The following is a 27,871-nucleotide window of genomic DNA, read 5'->3' as shown; positions in this document are numbered from 1 at the left end:
GCTATGCAGCGAAATGTACACATACATTCTCCTATAGTAAACCCACAATTGCTTACTTTACATTACATTATTCACCTTTATCAACTCTGCTAACTTTAACACCAGAATAAGATCGTTGGTCCTTTAACCCTCCTTTGATCATATTTTCTGTCTTATTTCAGACATCGAAGGAATCTTAATCATCACTAGAAGACTCCTCATAGGTTTTCTCATATCACTTCCTAAAAATCTCTGATAATCGACCGATGTCGACTACTCTCAAAATTGAAAGAATTTTTTAAAAAGATAATACGTAAAAAATGTTGAGAGTCAAAGTAATTTTTATCTCAATCATAAATGCTACAATTATATCCCTCAAAACCAATTTTATCACAATTATACTTTTTACAGTGATGAATCTTCTCATATGTGTTATGTAATTATATTTTCACTCATTAGTAACAAATCAAAATACATGTACATATGATTTTTTTTAATTTTTTTCAATAATATCTCGTGCCTTTGATTTGATGTAAAACATGAGATTTTTTTTTCATGCATATAGACATTTGATCTATTAATGAAGAGTGGTAACATAAAACACCTATAAAGTGGAGATAAAGAAATCCAACACTGTATAGAATACTCTATTAATAATGACCGAAAATTACTCCAACTTTAAAATATATTAGGTGAAATTGACTCTACATTCACATGTTAGAAATATTGAACCAAGGATGAAGGTAAAGATAAAATTACTCCTAGGCCATTGTTTACCAAAAAATATTATACAAGAAATATTTTTCTAACTTCTCGGTCAACAAAAAAATATATAAAGAAAGTGAGAAAAATATTTTACCATTTAAAAAGAGAAATATTTTTGTAAACCTTTTCAGACCTTATTCCATTTGTTCTTTAGTCTTTTGAAAATAATAGTCACACTACTTCAGTGTTTTCTGGTATTGTAGCCAAACACCCAATTTATTCTTTGAGTTTTTTTTTTTAAAACTTATCACAATTGTAATATATTCCCGAAATACATAATCTTTTAGACATTGAAAAAGATAAATGCCCTGTTTGGTAAAACGCTTTTTGGAATAAAATTAAAGGTTTGAGCAATTTTAGAGGTTTTGACTAATGAGCTTTTTCAATTAGTTTATTGCTCAATCTCTTTTAAATGACATTTTTACCCTAATTACTACCCTTTAATTCCAAATAAAGTTTACCATGTCCTCGCACATTTTACACAAACTATTAACAATCAGTCAGGTAAGTTTTACTAAACAAGTTTACAAAATCAACTAGTCAAATCAGCTAACTAAAAAATAATCAGCTTTAAACTAACATCTATATGCCAAACAGGACCAAAACAAATGTAATTAGAAAACACAAAAGTAATACTTATTATTTTTAAACCAAAGAGAGCATTGGTGTTCAAGAGCATATCAGAACTTCCCCTAGATCCTCCCCTAGGTGATACCCTTTTAACTTTTTAAAAAGTTCTTAAACAATTTTACAACTAATTCAGCTTTTCTTGCTAACATGTCAGTCAGGTGCCACATGGGACAACACATTCCTAAATTCACAATGGTGTGGCCAAGGCTCTTCTCCATAACCTCTTTGTGCATATTCTACTTCTTAACAACATGCCAAACCATTTTCATGACATCGCAGTATCCTAATGCTTCCTTTCCTTTTTCCTATCAATTTACATTGCTACATCTATAGACTATGGTCATCAAGCTGTCTCTGATAGCTAATTTCTGACATGAAATCACAATTTATAAAACAAGTTATTAAGCTGCTTATTATTTTTGTGTCATCTACGATAACCCATCTCGACATTCCTAATTTGAGATTTCGAGCAACAGAAATTAAGTAAATACAGAAAGTCAGAAACATATACATGCATCCATCAGCCATTTTACATATTTTACCTTAAGGGTTCCTCATATTAGCAAATGTAATGTTATACAAGGTGGAGATGTACAAGCCGCAAAAATTACAAGGGAATTAATTAATTAATTGTTTTCATTTTCTATAATCAACAAAAATTCTAATATTACTTATTCAACGTCCTATTCTTAATTTTAATTCGAAATCGAGGAGCAGAGTTGCCTTCTGACATCTCAGTCTTGGGTTCAACATTTGTGTTCACCAGTTTGGAACCACTGGATTCACTAGGTTTAACTTGAACAGTGGCCAACTTAAAGCTTGGTTCCTGTTTTTGAACCGGTAAGTCTACAGCAGGTAATGTTTTTACATCCTGGCTTAGCAGCAACTTTGCCAATTCCTTTTCCTTCCGTTTTTTCTCTTTCTTCAAACGCTTCCGTTCCAGGTACTCTGGATCACTCTTGCGCCCTTTATGATCTTCTTGTTTCCGCTTCTTTTCCTTGTCTTTTTTCTTCCCCTTGTCTTTCCTACGAGGAGATACCACAACACCTCCATTATCAACATCCCTATCTAACCTCCCTACTGAGAGTGTTTGCAGACTAGCATATCTCTGTGCCCCTGTGTCAACATTGTTATCTTGCACCATACTAGGTGATGATAGATCCTCAAGCCGTGGATGCACAACTTTGCTCGACTCAGCAGTGCATTGCAGCTCCTTCCCAAAGTTGTCACCATCACTTGCAAGTTTCGCACTGCCAATGCTAGCAGTCATTCGGGAACCACGGTCAAGACATGAGTTGACCTCTTCAACGTTTTGATTACTTCCACTAGCAGCCTCGCCAGAATTCCTACGGGGCGCATCCACAGAAATAGAACTGCTGGCCCCACGATCTGTTTCACGATGTCCACCTCGAGTTCTCTCAAGAGTTTGGTTATCAGTCTCCTCACCTCTACTGGAAGCAGCAGATCTCCTAACTCTAATCTTCACAACAGGCATCTTTCGTTCTTGATTTTGAGAGACAGTATCTGTCTCCTTCAAAGCTTCTTGAATGACTGAATCCATCTTCGGTTCATGACTGCTGGAGATAGTATCAGGTTCCTTTGCATTTTCTACGATGACCAAATCCATTGCATGTTGATGGTCACTGGATACTCTGTCTGGTTCCTTGGGAGCGTGCGGAACACCAATAGCATCAAGGTTAAGGTTCGGACCATCTACAGAGGGTGCTACATGTTCTGTTTCGGGAACAAGCGGTACAAATATGTTTTTTGGTTCACCACATGTTTCAGCATCGCCAAGACATATTGTCTTATCTCTAGGAACTCCATAGAGTGTTGGAACCCTGAAAAAGCAAATTAACAAACACGTCTTAAAATAAATCATGAAATATAAATTCAAGGCTGCTTCTAAACACAAAACAACCCATGAACCTAAACATGTCTCCCTCATAATTTGATTTGGTTCCATCAGTCCAAGCATATTCATGCAGGTGGAGGGAGCTATAGTAAATCTGGCGAAGCCAGAAAATGTCTCCCCAGGTAAAATCACAGATAAAGGCAAGGAATAAAAGGAACAAACCTTCCTGCAAGAATTTGTAAGATGCAAAACAAATAGTGCCGAAGATACGTATTGTTGAATGCTAGATGACTTTCAAGTAGACTAAGCAAAGCCACAAGAGTTGAGCTCTTGATGTCATCCTTAGAATCAGTAGCATCTTGTATCTGACATAACCGCATGGCATGAGCAGTAAGTTTCACTTGCCCTGCAAACCAGATCAGAAAAGTGATAGATACATCAATCTCTAATAAAGGAATTGACAAGTGCTCAAAGCAGACAATAAAAAATCTAAAAGCCTAAGAGTAATATGCTGTGGAAGAAGAAACAGCGTGAAACCTCTTAAAGTTGACTCTTCCTTCAAATATATGATAAACAATGACAATGCAGAATCAATGCCGCTGCAGTGGTATTCCAGATCAAGAAGTGCCCTGCTTGCCGCAATTCGAATTTGCCAAACTGTCTTAAAATCTCTATGAGGTTTAATAAGGTAAAAAACATGATCCTGCAGTGAGTAATAAAACCGTTCTAAGAATACAATGTAAAAGCACAATAGCCTATTAGTAGATGGGACTATGTAAAGGTACATACAAGATGAATAGATCCAGAAAGTTTTATTGCAATCTGTACCAACGTACGAATGCAACTAACTGTCAAAATCCCATTGTAGCTTGGCATCAGCCTAGTAAATCCCAACAGAATTAGAAATATTTTTACTAAATTAATTATATCGAACAACTTAGAAGCCCATGCACCTGTCGAACTGCAAAAGCTGATCAATGCGCTTGAGAAGAGATGTTAACAGGGTAACACTCTGCCAAGAGGTCAAAGAAGCAAAAGGTAAGCCATCAGACAAATGTTACAAAACCCAGTAAAGAAAATCTGAAATTTTATAAAATTTCCTTTTCTTCAAATGTCGGTTAAAGTGAACAAATTGAAAGTAAGGTGGGACACACAGTATACAAATTGAAAACTTCAAACTTCATCACAACTTCAATTTTCAATGTTTCATTACTAAAGAAAGCCATTGGAGATAAAACTCTGCAGCCTAGTCTTCCGGATCGATTGCAATGGGAATCAGTGATAACACTACTGTTACAGGCTGTTTAGTACTCCCTCCATTCTCAAATAAGTGTCGTTTTAGATAATTGTTTTTGTTCTTTTTTAAGTGTCGTTTTCGTTTTTCAATAAAATTTAGTATAGTTTTTTGGTCTAAGCATTTAAATTTTGTCTTGATTTATGTGTTTTTTAAGCTTTCAAAGTTTCTTCTCCAATCATTATAGGAGAGAATTTTTATTTAGTTAATCCATGTAAATTTATTAATTTAAGTGCATATTAATTGTGTTTCTTAATTTGTGTGAAAATTCTAGAATGGCACTTATTTGAGAATAGAGGGAGTAATTAATTATGATTTGTGTTGTTTTGGGTGTGCTTTATTTTGTACTGTGGTTGGATTGAAGTAGTTTTTCTGCCTTGGACAGAAGCAGCAAAAAGTCAAAGGAGAGTTTCACCTTTGACAACATAAAGAAAAGAGATGTTTTTTCATGAAATAGACAACGCGGTGCTTAAAAAACTTCTATCCTGTCTCCTTGTAGTAATGCTGAACACACTTCCAATTATAGAAATGATGAATTTTGAAAAAATGACTCCGATAAAGCTCAACCAGGCAATGTGCTGCTCCGGTGATCTCTTTCCTACTGTGGCCTCTTTCCTACTGTGGCACGCCACTTCCATCGTGTCCCAGATCCATAGTTATTAAAGGCGCATGGCGCAGTAAGGCGCAAGGGGTCCTGGAGTCTTGGCGCATGGCGCACGGCGATGGCGCACGCCATAGTGAGACAAGGCGCACTTACAAAAATAAAAATTATAAAACTATAAAACTAACATAAAAATGCAATGAATACTAAATCATGAAAATATCTTAAGCATAAATAAAATGACTCTGTCTCTCACTCTTCAAATGACTCTGTCTCTTCCTCTTCAAAGAGTCCCTTCGTCTTCTAGTTAGTTAAAACGTATAATCTCTCTCCTTTTTCATACTTTTTGTTAATAGAACATGTGTTCCATTCCATATATTTAAAAATAAATGCCAAAAATTCCAAAAAACTGCCCATAACTGCCTCTAACTGCCAAGGCGCGCCTTTGGCAACTGCCTCGTGGCGCAAAATGGCGCACCAGGCGCGCGCCATGGCAGTTGCGCCTCGCCATGGCGCTAAGGCCTGCGCCTGGTGCGCCATGCGCCATAGGCGCGCCTTTAATAACTATGCCCAGATCACATTCCAACTTGCTGTTATTACTGTTTTTTCAGGTAGTGTTGTATCTTAATTTTTTATCGTTTAGTGCTAGTTTTATCATTTAGATGCATATTTACTTTGTTTTATGTTTTATAGGTGTTTTTGGAGATTCAATTCAAATTGGAGATTAAAATGCTAATTTTATGAAGCTTAAAGTGAAATTGGAGAATTCTGCCAGGTCCTAACCCATGCCTATGGCTTAGGCCATGCTGAAGGAGATTTTGCACCAAAAAACTGATCTTTCCGAACCCATGCCTATGGGTAAAAGCCAGTTTAAATTTAAGAGTTAAATTATGATTGGAAGACTTTCTTTTAATAATTATTATTATTATTATCATTTGTAATATATTTTATTTTAGTATTTAGTAAGATTTACCTCTATCAGGTATGGCTATTAAATTCTAATTAGATTTGGTTTTCTTTTAGGTTTTCCCTTATTAACTAAGTTTTAGGTTAGTTTTTAGGAAAAACACGTTCTATCAATTGAAGAGCAGGAGAGAACCATGGATCATCATCTTTCTTCTTCATCTTTGGCATTTTCTTCTTCTTCCATGGTGAACTAATTCCTACCTTCATGGTGAACTAATTCCTACCTTCTAGCTAGAGGTTTTTAGGTCTTGAACAATAAACAATAAGATCATTTTGTACTTAATATTTTTCATCTATTTCAAGTAATTGATCTCTATTATGTTCTTGTTCGTATTACATGATTTCATTGAATCCTTGATTTGATTATTTCTTGTAATCTTTTCGCTAATTAGATGTTTAAATACGTAATCGTTCAATTCATCTAATGCAATAACATAGTTAATTATCGACAAGATAGGGTGTTAATGATTTTTAATAACCATTACCAATTTATTTAAAAGGTTGAAATTTATTTTTATGAAAGATGATCAATTGGGGGCGATGATAAGTAATTTGTGGATATGATAAGTAATTTGTGGGCGGTAAATAGCAATACCTTTCATTAATTACATTGACTTATTCTCTAACAGAAATGTTTACAGTAGGAAAAAGGATTAAAGCCTCTTATTTGGCCCATGTGGTATCCTAATTTTTTGGTATTTGGCCCTCAGATAGATGGAAAGATAACAGATCCGACCGGGCCACAGGGCCAAATATCACAAATTTGATACCACAGGGGCCAAATGTTACCAAATCATCCACAGGGCTCAAATGGCATAAATTAGGATAGGCCGAATGTCAAAAATTAGATTCCACAGGGGCCAAATGTTACGATATCATACCACAATGGCCAAATGCCAAAAATTAGAATACCACAAGAGCCAAATGTTACCAAATCATACCACAGGTACCAAATGCTAACATTTTGGATACTACAGGGCCCAAATAAGGCTTTAATCCTAGGAAAAATAATGGGACACAAAGAATCTGCCAAACTTGAGCTAGTTATACTTTGAAAAAATAAAGAGGGATTTACTAGTTATGAAATGGTAAGGGTGGTGATAGCAAGATAGTTGTTTGGGAATTTTATTCAACGACTCTCCTGCTTAGCTCGGAGGAGGGATCTTCTCTGAGAAAGTCGCAGTACTTCATCAACCAGTTTCTTTTCCATTTTATTTTTTTTTTCTCTAGTAGTTGCTCTTAAGCTCCATCCTAATTCCAGAAAACACATCAATAACTTCTTTTCTCATTTGTTTGTTCGAGTTGTTTTATTATAGCTTGAGCCGAAGTAAGACAAAATATTAGGAGTGTAAGTTTAACAGCAATAGGAGTATGGAGGCGGGGACAATCACCGTAGATGGGAGAGTTGTCCAGGCCTCGGATTACTTTCGGTATTTAGGGTCTATTATCCAAACGGATGGAGAAGTAGATCGAGATGTTGCTCATAGGATTAAATCTGGTTGGTCGAAGTGGAAGAGTGCTACGGGTTTCCTTTGTGACCCCGGCATGCCTAATAGATTGAAGGGAAAATTCTACCGCACGGCAATTAGACCAGCATTGTTATATGGTACGGAGTGTTGGGCAGTGAAACACTATCACATTCATAAGATGTCGGTGGCGGAGATGCGTATGTTGAGATGGATCGGGTGAGTAATGAAATAATTAGGACAAAAGTAGGGGTTACATCCATTGAGAATAAAATGAGGGAAAACCGAGGTGGTTTGTCCATGTAAGACGAAGAGCACTTGATTCGGGTTAGGAGGACTGAAGAGTGGCAAAGGGATGTAGTGGTGAGGGGTAGGGGAAGACCTAAGCAAACTTGGTAGAGGGCGATCGAGAGTAATATGAGTTTATTGGGGATTGAGGAAAATATGGTAGTGGATAGGACAGAGTGGAGGGAGAGAATTTGTGTCGCTGACACGACTTGATTTCACGGTTTTATATGATGGTTCATGATAGCCGACCCCGAATCATTTCGGGACTAAGACTTTGTTGTTGTTGTATTAGTAGGTATCCTCTATTTATCTGTTTCAAACATAAAATGATAAAGGGACTAAACAGAATTGCTTCTTATACTCCAGGGAGTAAACTTGCTATTTGAAACAGAAAGGATCAAAGTGTTTGCAGAGCCAGACCTCAGGGCATGATTTTAACTAAAGTAATAAAATTTTATTTTACTTCAACCAAATTAACTTCAACAACTAAGACTTTAGCTAAAGTGTCATATTAGGTATTATAACTGATCAAATGGCTGCAATTACTATACGCAAATGAATATTTGACATGATTAATACTTTGTCTTTACAAACCCATACATATCAATCTTGATTGAGTTTGCACTACTATGACACCAATAAACAAGAAGTGAAATCTCATAAATCATAGGAATAATGATATTAGTATAATAACACAACTTCATACTTCTTTGCCAAGAAAACAGAAATATCACTACAAAGAGAAAATAAACTAAGAAAAGCTTCATCAAATGGTGTTCAACGATTTAAAATAAAATGTAAGACTCTTGTACTCAAAATTAAAACAGGGTTAGAAGTTTTATAGTAGTATTAAGTTTCATTTATCAAGTTCGCAATAAGATTTGGTGGGTAGATTAGATTATAGTTTTGAAACCATAATTATAATTTAAACCCAAGGATATTTCGACAAAGCATCCATCAACAATAAAAACTCGTATTTGTATATAGCAGCAAGATTGAAAAAAATGAAAAAATAATAATAACAACAATTATAGAAGCTCAATGGGTATAAAATAGCAATAGACTATGTTGCATAAACCAGAAACAAACAGATGAATGCTGAATAAATCAACAGGAAATAGACATACCTGTTGCCCGAATTCAAGTTGGCCCACTGATTGGACCAATGCAGCAAGCCAGAAGACATCAGAGTAAGGATTTCCAGTGTTATCATTATACTGCAGAACACCAGAACAAAACCAAAAATTACATGAAGCACTAAACATACTGAAAACATGAGGCTCTCTCTCTCTCTCTAATATGCGGGTACAAATATAAAATTGATCAGGGAAGTCATGAGAACTTTATGAAATACACAGTACAATAAGAACATAAAATCCACCATCCACAATCATTTTCTACTTATTTGATAATCAATATACTATACTAATACAGTAATAGTTGAAATTATAGCTGACGAAGCTTGATTTCAAAGCTTGCCAACTAATGATACTCATACCCTAATTTTCAGAAGCTTTTCTATATGCGTTGACAATATCCTGTTCTCACTATCCCATTGTAGTTCTGGTTCAGGATAAATTCAAACATTATAGGTACACAAATCACTCTCCATTGTTATACCGTTCTGTTGTTCTTTTCCTCTTCATGCTTGGAACTGCTTTTTCCAATTTGATTCCTGACCTGGCCAAACTCTCTTTTATTGATAAACACAGGTTTCCATGAAATTCACTCTACAACAACAAAGCCTTAGTCCCGAAATGATTCGGGGTCGGCGAACATGAACCATCATATAAAACCGTGAAATCAAGTCGTGTCAGCGACACAAATTCGCTCCCTCCACTCCGTCCTATCCACTACCATATTTTCCTCAATTCCTAGTAAACTCATATCACTCTCGATCACCCTCCTCCAAGTTTGCTTAGGTCTTCCCCTACCCCTCACCACTACATCCCTTTGCCACTCTTCGGTTCTCCTAATCGGCGCATCAAGCGCTCTACGTCTCACATGGTCAAACCACCTTAGTCGGTTTTCTCTCATTTTATTCTCAATAGATGTGACCCCTACTTTTGTCCTAATTATTTCATTACTCACCCGATCCTTTCTCGTATGACCACACATCCATCTCAACATACGCATCTCCGCCACCGACATCTTATGGATGTGGCAGTGTTTCACTGCCCAACACTCTGTACCATATAACAATGCTGGTCTAATTGCCGTCCGGTAGAATTTCCCCTTCAATCTATTAGGCATGCCGGGGTCACAAAGGAAACCCGTAGCACTCTTCCACTTCAACCAACCAGCTTTAATCCTATGAGCAACATCTCCATCTACTTCTCCATCCGTTTGGATAATAGATCCTAAATACCGGAAGCAATCTGAGGCCTGAACAACTCTCCCATCTAGGGTGATTGTCCCTGCCTCCCTACTCCTATAGCCGCTAAACTTACACTCCAAATATTCTGTCTTACTTCGGCTCAACTTAAAGCCTCTAGATTCTAGAGTTTGTCTCCATAGTTCCAACTTCCTCTCCACTCCTTCTTTCGTCTCATCAACCAACACAATATCATCAGCATGCACCATGGTATACCATCTTGAAGTGAACTTGTTAGTTCATCCATAACGATGGCAAAAAGAAATGGGCTTAGTGCGGAACCTTGATGCACTCCAATCGTAATAGGAAACTCTTCAGTCTTACCAACACTAGTACGTACACTCGTGCATGCTCCCTCATACATGTCCTTTATGATGTCAATATATTTCCGCGAAATGCCTTTCCTTATCAAGGCCCACCAAAGTACTTCCCTTGGTACCTTATCATATGCTTTCTCCAAGTCAATGAAAATCATATGCAAGTCTTTCTTCTAATTCGATAGTGCTCCATTAATTGTCTCATTAGATGGATGGCTTCCATAGTTGATCTTCCCGGCATAAAGCCAAACTGGTTTTCCGAGATCTTCACCGTCCTCCTTAGCCTTTGTTCGATCACTCGCTCCCAAAGTTTCATAGTGTGACTCATTAATTTGATTTCCCGATAGTTGGCACAATCTTGGACATCGCCTTTGTTCTTATACAAAGGGATTAAGATACTTTTCCTCCATTCTGATGGCATCTTATTGTTTTTCCAAATTTTGTTGAAGAACGTCGTCAACCATTCGATTCCTCTTTCTCCCAAACATTCCAAATCTCAATAGGGATGCCATCACGTCCTACTGCTTTCTTCAACTTCATCTTACTTAATGCCATTTTGACTTCACCCTTTTGAATTCTACGCAGGCATTCATGATTTATCATATCGTGATGGATACTTATATCTCCAACATCTTGTCTGCGATCTCCATTAAATAAGTCATCAAAATAGGACCTCCATCGTTCCTTGATATCCTTATCTCCAACTAGGACTTTCTGGTCCACATCCTTCACACATTTACCATGAAATTCACTCTACAGAGGTAAAATACTTTTCACACGTTAATCGTTGCCATATCATATTTACGACATATTCTTCAGGCAATTTGCTATATCTGCTTAAGCTAGCTAGGGTTCTCATTATCTCGCCAAGTGGTCCACCTGCTATATTTTAGAACATAAACAAAGTCCTCCGTTCAAGGAACTTTCAAACAAAAACCTAATTGTTAAAATCGAATAACAGAACTTGTTATTAAGTTCTAACATTTATGTTGACGGTGCCTTCTATGGTTACTTTGTTTTTGACAAAGTACTATTACTTGGTGTGTTTTCACCATTGGATGATGGATTAGAAAATTAATCCAATGATGAAAACACACAAAGTAAGGCTTACTTTGTTAAAAACAAAGTAAGCATAGCCTTTACCTATGTTGACTGGTATTTTATTTTTAAGTTTCCACAAATAAATATTTCATTCGAAGTTTTTTAAATCACATAGTATCAAAATCTACAATTAAATATATATTCACATCACGAACTTCTACAATTTTATATAAATAGATGGTACAAAATATTTTACATGGAAAAATAAAAGTGAAAGAAAAAACCAGATTTAGCATAGAAAACCTACAATAATTGAAGATAGCAAATCACATGCAACCAAGTACAATTCAAAATAGAATGGAAGAAAAAAGTACAATAATAAGCTAGCCAAATTATAAATATTAAGCAAAATGAGTCAATTTACCAGAAATTTAGATGGATAATACAAATATTTACAAAATTGAAAATGAAGAACTTAATATATATTTGTGATATTACTTAGAAATTTACTGTGTATATGTGCAAATATTTGGTTGTTAACACAAACCATTGGGTTTGGTTAATCAAAACTTTTCATTTAGTTTTTCAGTTTTATTTACAGCTACTAAATCTAGCAATCACTTCTAATGGACATCTTGGCAATAAAATTATACTTCTATTTTCTTAGAAGCGCATTCTACATTGTGCCTTTTAGTATTACTTCCTTGCAATTTAGTTCACCAGAAGCTGTTCTTGTAACTTTTAGTTAAGAGTACCAGCTAGCTAATTAGTCGAGAACAAAACTACATATTCAAAAAATGCCACATCAAATATAACTTAAGGAAAACAACTTAGTCACAAAAGCTCTGAGATGATACATCTTCAAGCAAGAAAAAAAAGAACCTTCAAAAGTTGCAAAACGAAGTCAATAGCTTCTCGTGGGCTTTTGTTGTCCGCAGCTCTAACCATTGCTACAGCTTGAGGAATTGACTGAATTGATAGAAAAAAAATGGAAAAAGATTATACAAATCCATGTAAATAATAATAAAAAATAACCAAGAAGAGAATACTTTGTAAAAGTCACCACAAAACCTATGATCATAATAAGGGATGTAGATAATACTTTTTCTATTCACCCCACTCCACCTCAAATGATAGCCGATAGAACGTCAAAAAAGAAACCGGAAAAATAAAAAATACTGGTCCGAAGATAGATCTCATCCAGAAGACTTGGATCTTAATATATTTGTGGGAACAACTTACCACAGTTTTTTTACGAGACTTTTTGCGTAACATATGACAAACCAACAAAAAATTTACCACCCAATAACTGAACACAAAGAAAGAATACACAAAACTACAGAAGTCAACCACAAGCATCATCTAGAAGCCAACAGAACTACAGAATATAAAACTACACAACTCTATATGATGTTTGCCTTATACTTCCCTAACAAGGAAACCTCTGTATGTTACACTGAAACAGATACTGAAACTCAAATTCAGACCGAAACAATATTAGTAAAATATGTAGGAAATGTGAACATGGAGAAAAGTGTAAATAATAAAATATATGGATATATATTTATAAATTTTTATAAATTACAAGAATGCATTTACCGAAAGCTACTTTTAGCGTTCCCAACTTTTACAGCTTTTAAGGAAAGCAATTTTGCATTTAACAAATGCTTTTAGCTGAGAAAACTGTTTTTAGTGTCTAGGAGAGCAATGCCAAAATGTTCCTAAAGAATCTTGATGAACTTGCTTTGGTACCAAATTCATTAAGAACCAAACCTAGAATGAAAAAGCAAGAAGGCTTAAACTCTACTCTGATGCCATAACACCTCAAAAAATAAGAGTTTTCGTATTTGTGGACCAATAACCAATCAGAAACCTGTCAGAATAGAGAAATTTCAAATGATATGATTTGTAGCCCTCATGAGAATAGACTCCGGAATAATAATGAACCTGACCATCCTTCAGAAGTTTGTTCTTTTTTCTTTTGAAGAGACGTTCATTCAATTTGGTTGCCTTATACCACTTTGTTTTATATTCCTCATATTCGTTCTGTTTAGATTTTTTCCTCATTATTAATAGTTTTTGTTAAACCCTAATTTATTCTATATCATTACAACAACAATCACTTTTTTTAGGACCAGTTGTTTAAATCTAATTACCCTAAACCCTCCCCTAAATCAGATATCAAACCTTCAGAATAAAATAAAATAAAATAATGAAAAAAGAAGAAAGAAATGGCTTCAGTCAGAGATTCACGACTGAGGTAATGGCAACAAGCCCAAACAAATAGAGTTGACAGAGATATACAGATCAACTGATGATTTTGACCATCCAATTTGATTTCAGAAGGTCGTAAAATTGAAGAGGAAGTCAAGGAAAAGAACCCTTTTCATGAAGTTGCAAGCATCCGAATAACGTGAGATGGATTTGAACAGCAGTTACTACATTCTCTTGATTTTAATGGAACTAGTCTATTTCCATGAAGAGATGCATGGAAAGGGGCTTCTTGTTTGAAAATGCATTTCAGATACATGTATGGAGTACATACTAATGCCACAAGAGCAAAAAGCTTCATTAGCCATTATGGCGTATCTACAAAAACAGCATTTCAAATTGTAAACGAAGGCCTAACTCACTGCAAAAAGTACCTCAAAGGAGGAGAATTGCTTGACATATATAAGGAGCCATATAGCTCCCTAATTAAGCAATGTGGGATTTCTAACACACCATCCTCACGCACAGAACCATCTGGAGCGTGAAACAAATACCCATGGTTGGCCCAATACTATATAGAAGGCTTTGGGACAAAAACAAAAAAATGCAGAAATTCTAATGACTAATGGATACTTATCTCCAACTATACCTAATAAATGCAATTGTCTCAAAAGATTATAGAATAAAAAAAAATTAAACTTAGGTTAAAATCTCTATCCATTCACTCGTGCTCATTCCAGTAGTAGAACATTCAATTTGATTAAATTGATTATATTAGCATCAAGGAAACCTAACAAAAGCCCATACATGTATGAGCAGGTTCTCAAAAACTTATACTTGTTCCCCAAAATGAGAAGGCGCTCAAATAATTTAATGATAACATAAAAGCATTCAAAATAACATGAAGGCATGGTTTTTATGAGCCAAAAAAGAGAACTCCAAGTTCACATAGACTAATCACATACCCTACCTCATTGCATTACCTCAAGTACAAAGTATTCAGGAAAATCGTGAAAGTCGTTTTGCCTGAAGAGAAATAACAAATATTGATATAAAAATGTATCAAAACTAATCTGTAGAAAGGTAAGATCAAAAGGATCATGAGAACTCACTTGGGGAGTCCAATTGTAGTATCAAACCTTCGACTTTTGTAAAATTTCACCAGATGCAGCAAGCCAGACCAATCAGTTCCCTATAGCACATAATGATTAAGTTTATAAGGTCTAAAGGCAATCCAACATGGATCAGTAATTTGAAAAGATATAAGCATTCTAATTCAAAGTTTCACCAGTAAGAATGTGGCCGACTTTCAAATAAGCAAGCAAGCAGAAAGAGAAAGGTAAAACATAAAACCTAGTATGTCTAAATTGCAGATGCAAAAGTAGTCTGAAGCTGTAATGGAAAGTCACAACTTTTCCAGTTGTCATTCCTCAAAGAACAAAGGATTTACACATGTCTATTAAAATGAACAGTAATTACCTAAATATACAAAATATGAGCTCAATCATATAAATAGAGCACCATTGAAAAAAAAAAAAAACTTTCATGTTTCAGTCATGACTGACATACCATGCGTCGTCGAGCAGATAAAGCAAGTAACCACACTGCTTAACACTGGCACCAAGCTTACAATAACACCTCTATAAATAAGAATATATTATATAATAGTAATTTATATAAAAATATTCTCAAACTAATGAGTTAACACTGGCACCAAGCTTACAATAACACCTCTATAAATAAGAATATATTATATAATAGTAATTTATATAAAAATATTCTCAAACTAATGAGCTAATACACCTTCTTATACACAAAACATTCCCTATTTGCATGAAAATGATCATACGAGCTATGTTCCACGGAAACCTTGATTTTGAAGAGTTTCCACATTTCAGAAACGTTTCGGTTTCTAGAAATTGAGACTTCACCTTTCGTACAATTTGGATATCCAATTCTTAAAATACAACGCAATTCTAGAAAGAGATGACACATTTATTAAATCTCCTAATCAATTCATCATGTGTCAATCACAAGCATTACATATATATATAAACTTTTTATTTCTTTCCTATTATGTAAACTTGCATGTAATTTTTCTTATATATATATATACATGTTAGAAATATTGTTAGTATTTTTATTATATACATGTTGTCCACATATATTTTTAACAAATATGGTTTTCCCGTGTCCGTTTCCATTTTCGTGCAACATAATTTGGATTTGCTTCACTTCTTAAGACCCTAATCAAAATCTCCACAGTACCCAAATTGTCTGGACATTTAGATTTTCTTTCTATTGCAATATCATGCCAGCAAAGAAGAATGAGAAATATAATGGAGATCCTTAAGAATGCTATGCAATATTTTCGTGGAGAAAAAGCTTATCACATGTGCTAAAATGATTATAGTACCTCAGACGCTGTAGTAGCCAAGGCAAATGCTGCCTCAATCCGGACTCTCCAAAAAGCCTGACCAACACGTAACAAATTCAGATAATCACAATAAACACAAATTACAAACCAATCATCAGATAAAAACAAGACAGACCTTGGAGTCACTGAGGAAATTATTCAGAGCATTTATAACAGAAAATGAAAGCTGAGGTAAAGCTTCTAATGCTGCGATAGCTTGCGCTTGTGCAACAACATCCTCATCCTTCTCCAACTGATTGATCTGATTAATATCAACACATTCGCGAAATTGTTAGCTTGAATTTAACTACTCAAGTGAATTATACGTAGCAAATACTAATGTTATGATATAAGTTGAAGAGTGATAAGACCAGCAATTCTTAAGGCACCATAGGACAAGTGATTCCAAACTTGAGGCCATCCTATATAGACAAATATACATTTCCAATGAAAGTAATTGCTTAAACAAGTTATACCTAAAGCATCTAGACTTTCTCTGCACACAACCCACAAACGGCCTAGTTTCGTTAAGAGTGTAGATCAACCACAAGCCTATTTATAATGACCTCAAGGATCTCATTCCTCAGTGATGAAGAGGTTAAATCCCTTCCCACCCTTCATTTTTTCATTACATGTTGGACATGGATTACCTCTTGCTTTTGTATTCTACATTTGATATTTTGATGTTCTTAATACAGTGTGGAACTAAGGAACACCTAAGTATCTGTGTTGGATATCAAACCACCTCAAGCATGCTATATCAACTTTCTTAATAAAAACAAAACCGATTTCCTGAGTGCTGCACGTTCATTGTATCTGATCTTATCATAAAATATCCACAGATATGTATATTAGCCCCCACATTTTTATCACAGTGATTTAAATAGCACCACCATTGGTTATTATGTTATGAATTATACTATTGTATAAGATTAAAAAAATTCAGCAGAACAGAATTACAATGTCAATAAAGGATAACCATATCAGATTTTTAGCAATTTTTAGCAAAAGAGGCAAAATGTCTTACCCACATCTGTACAGGTTGATTAAAATGAATTTCAGCAAGATACTCCATTTCTGGATCTGCCCTTATCCACAACAAGGGGGATTCCAAACTGCAAAAAACAAGTTCAAATACACTGCGAAATATAAACTTAACATGAGTGAAACACAACCGACTGAGACAACAAAGCACCTGGACCGCAGATCCGCCACCGGGACAGTATCACCATTTTCATCAGAGCCATCAGGTTTTGAACCCTTCTTAGACTTCTGCACCCTTCTAGCAGCTAGCTTTGAATGGCACTGTATTTCAAGAAGCTGCCACGTTTCTCCAGCCAAAGGAAGAATTGGATGATCATACATTCCATCAAGTTCATAAACCCTGATACTCATCATTCCAGGCCATCCAATTTCACCCTCCCGATTGTCAGAATCAAGGTTAAGAACTGAGATGCTTGCATCAGGAATAGCTGTGCACTCCCTCAGCACCGCCAATTCAACCATATTTTTCCTTTTGTTATATGAGAAACCCATCCTTCAATTTAAAAATAGAAGCAAAAAGACATTAAAAGAAAAGTTGTGAAAATCAATGAACATAAAAGACATGAAGAAACAAGTAATTTATATTTCACGCAAGCAATACCTGAGAATTGGACAGCCACATGAGCAGACCCATCTAGGGAAAAATTCTTTCAGGAAAGGGCGCTCAAGGTTTCCAACTTTAGTTGCGAAATGCCGAAACTGCATTTCACAAATTATCAGATGAAATAGATAGTTTAAAGCAACTTCTCAATGTAAAAGAAGAAAGTCAGACAATAGGATTCGCAAATTATTAGATGAAATGGGTAGTTTAAAGAAACCTCCCAATGTAAAAGAAGAAACTCAAACAATAAAAGGGCGGCCCGGTCGCATTACGCGTCCCCGCTGAGCGAGGGTCCGGGGAGGGGTCCCACCACAAGGGTGTATTGGGGGCAAGCCTTCCCTTGCCAATTTAATTGGCAAGAGGCCGCTCCTAAGACTCGAACCCGTGACCTCTGGTCACACGGCAACAACGTTTTACCGTTGCGCCAATGCTCGCCCTCTAAGAAACTCAAACAATAGACAAATAAAATTTTAATAACGCACATGATGGTTACTTCACAAGTTGGAGAGGATGTGAAAGAATTTGTCAATATGTGCATATATACTAATATATGTCGACAATACATGTTGAGTACTTGAACTTTTTGCCTTCGTTTTATTGAGTCCAACTTTATTTTTGTAATTTGTTCTAGTAAATTCTTTAATTCTAAATTAGGCTAACATAGAAGACTTGTTGGGTTTAATGTAAAAAAAAAAAAAACATCTGAACCCTTCTTCAATTAAAATTAAAATGTTCAAAAGAATAAAAGTAATCTCTCTTTAAGACAAGAAAGAAGTTAAAACTCGTCATCCCACAAAATCACAGCAGCAGTAACATGGAAAAAAAGCAAAATTACATAGTCCAAAATGTTTTCCACTTTATATGTTTCAAAACTTCAGCTTAAAACTAATTACACTATAACAAACTTAAAACAGCAAATTTTACCAAATAGCATGCCAACATCTAAGATCCATGAACTGATATGAAGTTAAAGTTCGTCGCTGTTAAAGACAAGAAAGACCAGGTTTCAAACTCATTCATTTTTTTTATTCTTTTATCACAACACAAATAACATGGAAGAAAGCAAAATTAGATGCTCTCCAAAACCTATAGACTGAACAAATCCTCCTGGTTAGAAGCAAAATTACGCCATTACGAAATAAAACAGAACACCTAAAAAATACAATGTAATGGAACAATACAGAAAATCCATCCAAAAAACTTGTTTCTGAACCATACAAGTTGAAACAGTAATAAAAAAGTTAGACCACACATATGAATGCTATGTAAACTATGCGTATACTAATTTACATATGTGCATGGAATGTTCTACTTATATCTCCTCCTTCACAAACATCTTATTTCTTAATACTGATCCCCAATATTCTTTGTTGGAAGCACCTGACACATGCGAACAAAAACTAAATCTCAGGCTGAGTCATTTTCTCAATTGCATTCTGCACTTTCTTATCATTTGAACCACTTAACAGAATATGTGGTAGGATATAGATGACAACCTTTAAAAGTCGTTGCATAGAATATTCCACCCAAGTACATTGCTTATGATATTAGGGATTGTAGGCAAGTCGTCTAGAATGACAGTTAGAGTACGGTTATCCAATTGAAAATACTAATTTCTCCAGCTTCATTTTTCTTGTTGACATTGTAATAATAGTTTCTATTTTCGGTTTTGATGTGTAATATTGTCTGTAAAAGTGATAAAGACAGTTGCACAGAGGTACACAATTTTTTTCTTTAAAAAAAACAAAATTAATGCAACAATAACAAGTCATTTTTCCAATTGGTGATATCTTTCAAAAGTCATTTAGATTATTAGACTCCATGAAGCAGAAAATACCTCCTTTGTACTAAGAGATCTCATAGGTATTGTATCTTGGGCGCGTGATACAACTTTCTGCAAAATCTGCACAACCAAATAGAAACAAAAACAGAAGTGTACATGAAAACAAGAACCTTTTAATTCCTTCCCACCTGGTCAAAAAGGAAAAATCTTCAAAATATCCATCAATAAATATCAAAGTTAAAGCCACACCAAAAATAACAAGGTTTTGATATTTCAAAATGTGAGTGATAGAGCAAAATTTAAATCCACTCCATCCTTACTTTGCGGAAGGATTCTGGCCCCATTTGTTTTTCCAACATTTGCAGGATTGCCACCTTTTCATAATGCAATATATCAGTCCAAGCAAAATGCCAAGGACAAAAAAATGAAAAAGCACATAATAAAAAGAACTCAGAAATGAACTTACAGACTTCCAAGATCGTATTTTCCCAGATATACCAATGCAATGAGTTCCATATAAATCCTTGCAAGAAGCAGAGGAACTTAAAGCTGTAGCACCACTATCATCTGCTTTGCAAACTGCACAGTTCGCCTGCATTTTCAGCATATCAGATAGAGTGGCACTTTAAAAAAAAAAAAAAAAAAAAAAAAAAATCAATAACAGGGTGTCCAGAAAGTGCTTTAGAAACTATGTTAGAGGAGATCACAGGAGTTGCAAATTAGCTCTTTACCTAAATGAACAGAAAAAAAGGTTATAGAAAATGAGAAAAGACATCAGTTAATTCCCAACCCAACACCTAATAAAGAAAAAAGTCATTAAAAAATTCTTGAAATACTCCCATTCTAGGCCAGTGTCTGTCAGCTTCAGCATGTTACAAAACAAGGCATGTGGTTAGGTTATTAACAACGAGCATACAAAGCAGCTTTCGTTCCAAAATAGAGGTCCACCAACATCAACCAGTGTTCAAGGGATAAAAAAAACGAGATAACTTATCCCATGTTTGTTTGGGAGATAGGAGAGTGAGACAATGGAAGGATAAGCCTCTTATCCCACTAAAGTTATACGTAGAGTGGGGATAACTTATTTAGTAAGAAAAGTCTAATTTGTCCCTCAAATGTTATTATTTATTCTATTTGTTGTGTTTTAAAAATTTAGTATCTAAATATTTCTAAGTTGATTTTAATCTTTGAACTTCTGAAAACTTAAGTTTGTCCATATATTATTGTAGTATCAATGTCAAATGAAATTAATTAAATTTAATCTATCATCTTAAATATAATAGTTATTCCATTTTTTGAGTTTTGCAAATTTAATACAGTGTTCCAAGTATTTCTCAAGTTATTTCATTTTTTGTATTTTGAAAATTTAATAGTGTTCCAAGTATATCTCAAGTTATTTCATTTTTTGTATTTTGAAAATTTAATACAATGAGTATGTCCTAACCTTGTATCTTCTGTAACGTGCCTCATTATTTCCTAAAAATTTCTTTATGAACAAATCTGTCAGAAAACCAGCAAGTCCATCCAGGAGCCATTCTGCACTAAAAAGCTGCATTAGCATGACAATTTATCTCCCCAATCACTGTAATACTTTCGTCAATCAAGCAGCACAAAGTACCATGCTAAGCCAGCTTACCATCATTCGGTTCCTCAGGCACTATATAAACTCCAAACCACTGTTTTGCTAGTGCAAAAGCCAGTTTAATGCTTGTGTCTATCGTCTGTTGCAATAGATAGTAATCAATCAGCATAAGGTAGTTATTTGCTAGACTGAACAAAATTAATAATACAATGTTCAAGTAACAAACTACAGTTCAGGCATTTTAACTTTGGAACAGAAACATATTTTTTTATGATAAACTTCAACTGAGTGAAAACAGCAAATGTAATTCCAAAAGGTAGGCCATGGAAATTCTATATTTATGTCCTAGTTTTTCTTTCCTAAAATTAAGTTAAAATAAACATCTTTACATCATAAGTTCAGCAACAAGCATCAAATGAGTCAATAACATAATTATAATATATAGGACTCACATAGTGCCCAGAACACATGAACAAACAAAAGAGTAAAGGAGCATATTTAATGAATATAGAGTCTTTATAAGAATATAAGTTTTCAAACACAAAATTACTCCGGGAAAAAAAAAACATTTAACATCTCAAGCTTCCCTTATTTCCATGACAACATAAACAAAGAAAGACCATAACTGGAATTTTTGAACAGCTTTCAATACAAAATTACTGGATCTAGTAAAGATATAATGTTAAGGTTTTGCACTTCAGAATTCTTGAAACATATTTATTCATGCAACATACATTTGACTTTTAGAGACATGCACAAATTTTCTAAAATTAAAATATGTGGTTAATTATTCAAAAATAAAAAATCTGTCTTTTTTTTCCACATAGCAGTAAGATCCTTAAATATGAAAAATTAATTCTTAACTTATTTATGCCACTTCATGAAAAGTATTAATACAGGTGACCCTAACTAGTGGGCAATAACGCTTTTGGTTGTCGTTATTGTTGAGTATTAATACAGGTGACCCTAACTAGTAGGCAATAACGCTTTTGGTTGTCGTTATTGTTGATTTTCTATGCCTACTTCATGAAGTCATGAGAGAATACTTAAAAATTTACAAGTTACAAATAGCATACATTTGTTACTTCAGATCAAGATTGTAAAAGACTAACAGCTAAAACTTTTTGAAGAAACGCAGAAAGAAATTCTTAAAGTAAATTGATAATTAATGTAAATATGATTCGGACAAGATCCTGTTATAAGGAAACATACTTGCACGACTCAGTTATGCATGACAAGTATAAAAACACTTATTAGCATATGTTCATCTATAAAATATTCATGCTGTAAGGAATGGCAAACCTGATCAATAACCCTCTCATCATATAATACTTGTGAACTAAAGATGCTAATGGAAGCTCCCAAACTAGAAGAGGACACTACCACCTCAGGAGATAAAAAAATTTGTGTATATGACCCGAATGGAAATTTTGCATCTAGGTATTCTTCATAATAGCTGTTGAAATACATCATAAATCACAAAACACCATATGCGTGTCAGTTCCATTGCTAGTCAAAAAATAAAAAATAAAAAGTAAAATTTTATCACTAAGGTGACAAACTTGAATGCATGGTGAAAAAACTCCACAGTATTCCGAAGCTTTGACAGATGAGCTGACAAGCACATGTGTGAAACAAAACCAACATGGGGATCAGGAAGGATTTCAAACGGTGCAACCACTAACGATATCCATTGAGCTGTTACAGGAATGTCTAATCTATAGACAAATGTTTTGCGGGGAAAATCATCTTTGCTCAGAACCTGCAATATATAAGAAACATATTGTTCAAAATTAATGAAATCAAAAGCCTGACGCATAGAACAAGCATAAAAGGCCTTCAATTACACCTACTCATCTTCATTCATTAATATCCATGAGCGCATAGATCAAATAAGAAAAGATGAACAAAAAAGTTCCAATGCTCTTGAAAATGCCATTCTTTAGGCATAGCCAAGTCGTGCAGCCATTCAAGTTTCAGAACTAAAATACGAACATAAGGAGAGCAATATTTCAGTTAACAATGTGAAATCTCAACTAAAGAGCAGTATATAGGTTTATTTAAGCTAAACAACATCAGCAGAATTAAAATAACATAGAATAAGCAATGGAAGTCAAGGACATTTTGACAGCAGACTCTTCTTCATATCTAAAGAGAAAGCTTATGTACACAGTTGTCATGAAATTATTCCCAGCAAACAACTACGCTAACTCAACTAAAATTGGAAGTCACTACTAGTATCTAATACATGTTAAAGGTATTGCACAAAAGCCAATTGGTCTGTTATTTATATCAAAGGAATCCCTCGCCTTAGCCTTTCTAGTTCCAGATGACTACAGAACATACGCAAACCATCGCTTCAAAGTAGATGAAGCAGTGTCGATTCAAACAAGACAAATTAGAGAAATTATTGAAGTCCACAATCATTTTCAAATCTCTGCGTGCCAAAGCAAAGGCTTGATGAAAGTCATCTACTCCTAAACGTTGCAAGACAACAGTTCCTCAAACACTACAATTGATGTATATCTTCATATAGTCCCAAAAACAATAAGACACAGTAAAGTTCTGACGTTTTATTCCCTCTATTTATACAAGCACATAGCTCTTCAAAGTCTATAATTCATCTTCATGACATCCAGATATTGTTCAAGAGAAACCAAAGAAAAAGCAACAAAAGTTTCCACAGTTATTCCGACTGAAGAAAAAGTACAGAATAACACGTCACTAATTCTTCAGCATTTCTACGAATGTAAGGCCTGCTAACTCTTGTCACCCTGAAGATCTTTGTTTATCAAACTTCACCTACTTTCAAATGCAAGAAGTAAGCATGACTCTAGAAAATGTGAGTGCCCCCACAAATTATCCTCCAAAGGTAAAAAAAATGCTATCGCACTCTCAACTTCCTTATCAATGACACAAGTTACAACTATAATATATAATATTGCTTACCTCCTCATTGTTAATTTTCTATCCTTGTATTTCCCTTATGAATATAACAGCTAAAATTACAATTCCAAATCCATTTTTTCATATCGAAAGGGCCAAGTTGGTTCAAATTAAAAAGCCATGCAAATCAATAAGCACATCTTCTTTCCATTCCTACTTTTTGTAAAAGAAAAATAGATTTTAATTTTGTGAGGGGGAACAGGAAAAACGTTATAATAGCAAGTGGGAAGTCATTAACATACAAATCCATGACATAGCTTTGTTTTTGAAAGACAAATCAGAAAAAAAAAATGAAGATGAAAATTGAATATCATGCATAGAGTTATGAAAGGAACTGCATAATATTAGAAATATTAAGGACAAAAAAAAATATTAGTTTAGAAACAGATATAGTTCTCTTGTTTGATAATTAAAATCCTCAATGTGTTGCATTTCACAAGGAAGAAGCTTACTCTCAACATTGTGATATCTAACATTCAAATACATAGTACACTGACAGAAAATTACTCTTTAGAGTCGTGACTTTTGGCTTCAGTGTCAATATTGTATTCCAAACAACAAACCTCCTCAGATATGTACAGTTTATAGCACCTGCAGACTTGAAATGAAGGACAGTTCCTTGGTTTGCAATTTCCTATTTAAGCATTGATACCACTCAAAATGATGTCCCTCCATCACAATAAGCCTTAAGTTTATTACTCCATTGCTTCATTATTACACAGTTTCTCTAAAAGTGTTAATTTACTAGCTTAAAAAGCAAAGCCAAGTGTTGACAAGCATTAAATGCAAGAGATTCTTTCGATTACGGGGGATTTATGTAGATTTTGCACGAGTCTTGTGGTATTTGTAAAAAAAATCCCATTCATAATTCTGGTTTTACGAACAATTTGAAGGCAAAATTTATGAACATATTGGTGGATATAGTAAACAGTAAAAGAATATTCTTCCACAAGATAACAGAAAAAGTTCTTTTACTAATAGAGAATGAGTAAGGAAGCCAGAATATTTTTCTACAAGAAACCTTCCCAATCTATTAAAGCTTCCCAATCTAGCAATCTAGCAATCCAGAAGGACCTCGATCTTTCATTTTTTAACAAAAAAAAAAAAATGTTCTTGATCCAAACACTTATCCTACACCTCAACAAAGCTCGATCCTGAAGATGCGTGCGGTGAGCGTGAATTGAACACGCGACCTTCAGATCTTCAGTCTGATGCTCTCCCAACTGAGCTATCCCCGCAAATTATGCACCACGAATCGGACCCGGATTTGGAAGGGTGTTAGCTTAGTCCCTAAATGCAAACTCACTAATTACCGAATAGACTCGAAATTACCATACAACTTGCAAATTTAAATTCTATGAACATACAACCTACAAATTTATTTCCCTAAAGCATTGTCTCAGTTAGACAGAACTTGGTGCTTCGTCCAACATACTACAAACGTAAGAGCATCAACAATGTACCAATAATATAACCTGTCCAATCTTATGTGAGAATGCTCTATAGGATTTCATAAAAATATCTCCACAATCCATGAAAAATTTAATTATCTTTCTATCCATTAAACAACAACATTTTGCACTCACTGCAATATCATAGAAAGACAAAAAAAAAATGTTATATTTTGGTATCCACTTCACCTCGTGTCATCATAGAATCAGTTATATAAACTCCATTAAAATAAATATTAAAATTTTGGATTATCTTCAGTAAGGTGGATGAAGAACATAAATGATGATATTACTTCAAATGTTCCATTTCCTAACAAATCAATACATTTCAAGCATAGTTATCAAGTTCACCTCGTGTCATCATAGAATCAGTTATATAAACTCCATTAAAATAAATATTAAGATTTTGGATTATCTTCAGTAAGGTGGATGAAGAACATAAATCATGATAATACTATTACTTCAAATGTTCCATTTCCTAACAAATCAATACATTTCAAGCACAGTTATCAAGTTGAGCATCGATATGATGACATTCAATCAATGGAGCCACACTCAAAAAAATAAAAGATATAAAATTAAGGATGATTAGAAGTTCCATTACTCCAAATAATCAAGGAAGATTTTCTCATAATCCTCACCTGGTAAAGCAAGTTCCCAGTACTCACAGCAACAAGATGATGGGCGACTGTGAACTCGAGATCATAACTGAATAAACAACATTACAAGTAGCTAGTTGGATTAAAATAAGGGACAGTATAACAATAAATCTCTAAATCAGAATAGAATCAAGTGGTTTATACCAGCAACGCTGGGAACCCTCATCAACACAAGGAAACCAGCATCTTGCACGCCTTATTTGGTTATCAGTATGCAGCACATTATCCTTAAAGTGAATCCCTGCCTCTGATTTCTCTACCCAATAATTGATTCGAACCAATTTGACATTCTGCATCCAACATCAACCTACATGAGAAACCAAAAACGTGTAACCTCACCATGACAACTATGCATAAACCATATCATCCTACCAACTTTCAAGAAAACAAAAGAAATGAATGAAGCATTTTACAGTAATATTTTTTTTTTTTAAGTAAAGGCAGAGAGCAAGAAGGTTGAGAGGCAAGACTCATCCCAACTAGGTTGGCATCAGCCCCTACCCACAACCTCCAAACCCCTAAATTTTATTAAATGAAATGAAAAGAATTACAAATTGCAAAAATAAAGAATGAAAAAATGAAAAATTGGACAACAGGTCCAAAACCAAACTTAACAATATCGCCTATATGAAGTTCTGTTGAAGTCATTAAAAACATATTCTGAACAAAATTTAACCACGCCAAATAAAATGATGTCGCAGATAGTTAAGACTATTTCTAAATACACTTAGGTGCATATTTCACTGTGACTAACTAGTCCAAACGCAAAAGGGAGCCCAAATAATTAAAAGACAATAAAGATGAGCCACAGTAACCTGCTTGGCTTCAGCATCACCGTTTTCCAAGTTCATTTGATCTTGCTGTTCATTTGGAACCCTAAAGGCTTTGCAACAATTAATGAGTAGATTCGGAACCAACTCCTTTGAAAGGGCAGACACGTAAGCAGAGCCAGCAGCATCAGCAGCTGAACCAACATTAGAGACCCAATTCCATCTCTTATCACTCTCGACTGCATTATGTTGATGCGGATAGTATTCAAATTCAGTAGGCTCCCCATCCACAAACACATTTTCGATACCTAAATTCTCCGCGTGTAACCCCACTATCCCTATGTCCGGGACGATAATTTCCAATTCAGTATAACTGATGAACCAAAAAGAAGAAAATCAATTGAGGCTGAAAGCCACAAATTTAACTCGACAGAAAAGAATGCAAAAATTCACCATCTCACAGACTCTCAAAGCAGCAACCTAAAAGAAATGTGCCAATTAAAGAACGGACCCATAAATTTGGCGCTTATCCATGTCGACAGAGAGGCAAAGCTTCTGGTGACGGACTACAGCTCCTGAATTTTCGGGCTTCGGGTCCTCGTTCTTCGGCTTACGCGGCTTCGCCATGGCTCAATCTCAAATCCAAACCTCAGCGCGCTCGAATTAAAGGGCAGAGTTAAAGAAGAGGGGTGTATTTATAGAGGTCCTCTCGATCTCTCTGATTAGGGGTCATTCTATCTGATCGAGCCCTAACTTTGTCTTTCTAGATCTGAACCGCACACGTTGACGACTGTTTTTAGTTTAACGGGTGATTTCGCGCCCTCCTAATGAA

The 27,871-nt window shown here is 34.8% G+C and overlaps 1 protein-coding gene and 1 non-coding gene across 4 annotated transcripts; both read right to left on the bottom strand.

The window, feature by feature from the left end:
* Nucleotides 1–1,992: 1,992 nt before the first annotated feature.
* LOC136217913 (transcription initiation factor TFIID subunit 2) lies at nucleotides 1,993–27,818 on the bottom strand. Of its 3 annotated transcripts, XM_066004612.1 has the most exons (25): nucleotides 27,551–27,817; nucleotides 27,085–27,412; nucleotides 26,414–26,559; nucleotides 26,252–26,318; nucleotides 22,776–22,975; nucleotides 22,516–22,669; nucleotides 21,268–21,352; nucleotides 21,076–21,167; nucleotides 20,098–20,223; nucleotides 19,952–20,005; nucleotides 19,686–19,751; nucleotides 17,849–17,946; nucleotides 17,399–17,740; nucleotides 17,231–17,318; nucleotides 16,340–16,465; nucleotides 16,204–16,260; nucleotides 14,900–14,979; nucleotides 14,771–14,813; nucleotides 12,459–12,545; nucleotides 8,972–9,061; nucleotides 4,183–4,241; nucleotides 4,019–4,109; nucleotides 3,767–3,932; nucleotides 3,452–3,635; nucleotides 1,993–3,215 (listed from the first exon to the last, which is right to left on the bottom strand). In XM_066004612.1, the coding sequence occupies exons 1-25, from the start codon at nucleotides 27,664–27,666 to the stop codon at nucleotides 2,042–2,044; spliced, it is 4,119 nt and encodes a 1,372-aa protein (XP_065860684.1). In that variant the 5' UTR covers nucleotides 27,667–27,817; the 3' UTR covers nucleotides 1,993–2,041. The 3 variants fall into 3 exon arrangements, with proteins under 3 accessions (XP_065860684.1, XP_065860686.1, XP_065860685.1); XM_066004614.1 differs by lacking the exon at nucleotides 27,551–27,817 and having other exon boundaries at nucleotides 26,414–26,576; nucleotides 27,085–27,222; XM_066004613.1 differs by lacking the exons at nucleotides 4,019–4,109; nucleotides 4,183–4,241 and having other exon boundaries at nucleotides 27,551–27,818.
* TRNAF-GAA (transfer RNA phenylalanine (anticodon GAA)) lies at nucleotides 25,325–25,397 on the bottom strand. The gene has a single exon. It is a non-coding gene; the product is annotated as a tRNA-Phe (tRNA).
* Nucleotides 27,819–27,871: the final 53 nt, after the last annotated feature.

The sequence above is a fragment of the Euphorbia lathyris genome, chromosome 2 (genome assembly GCF_963576675.1).
Source record: "Euphorbia lathyris chromosome 2, ddEupLath1.1, whole genome shotgun sequence".
NCBI classification, from domain to species: Eukaryota; Viridiplantae; Streptophyta; class Magnoliopsida; order Malpighiales; family Euphorbiaceae; genus Euphorbia; species Euphorbia lathyris.
Note: the sequence above shows the minus strand (reverse complement) of the source record. Positions and strands in the feature narration are given on the sequence as shown.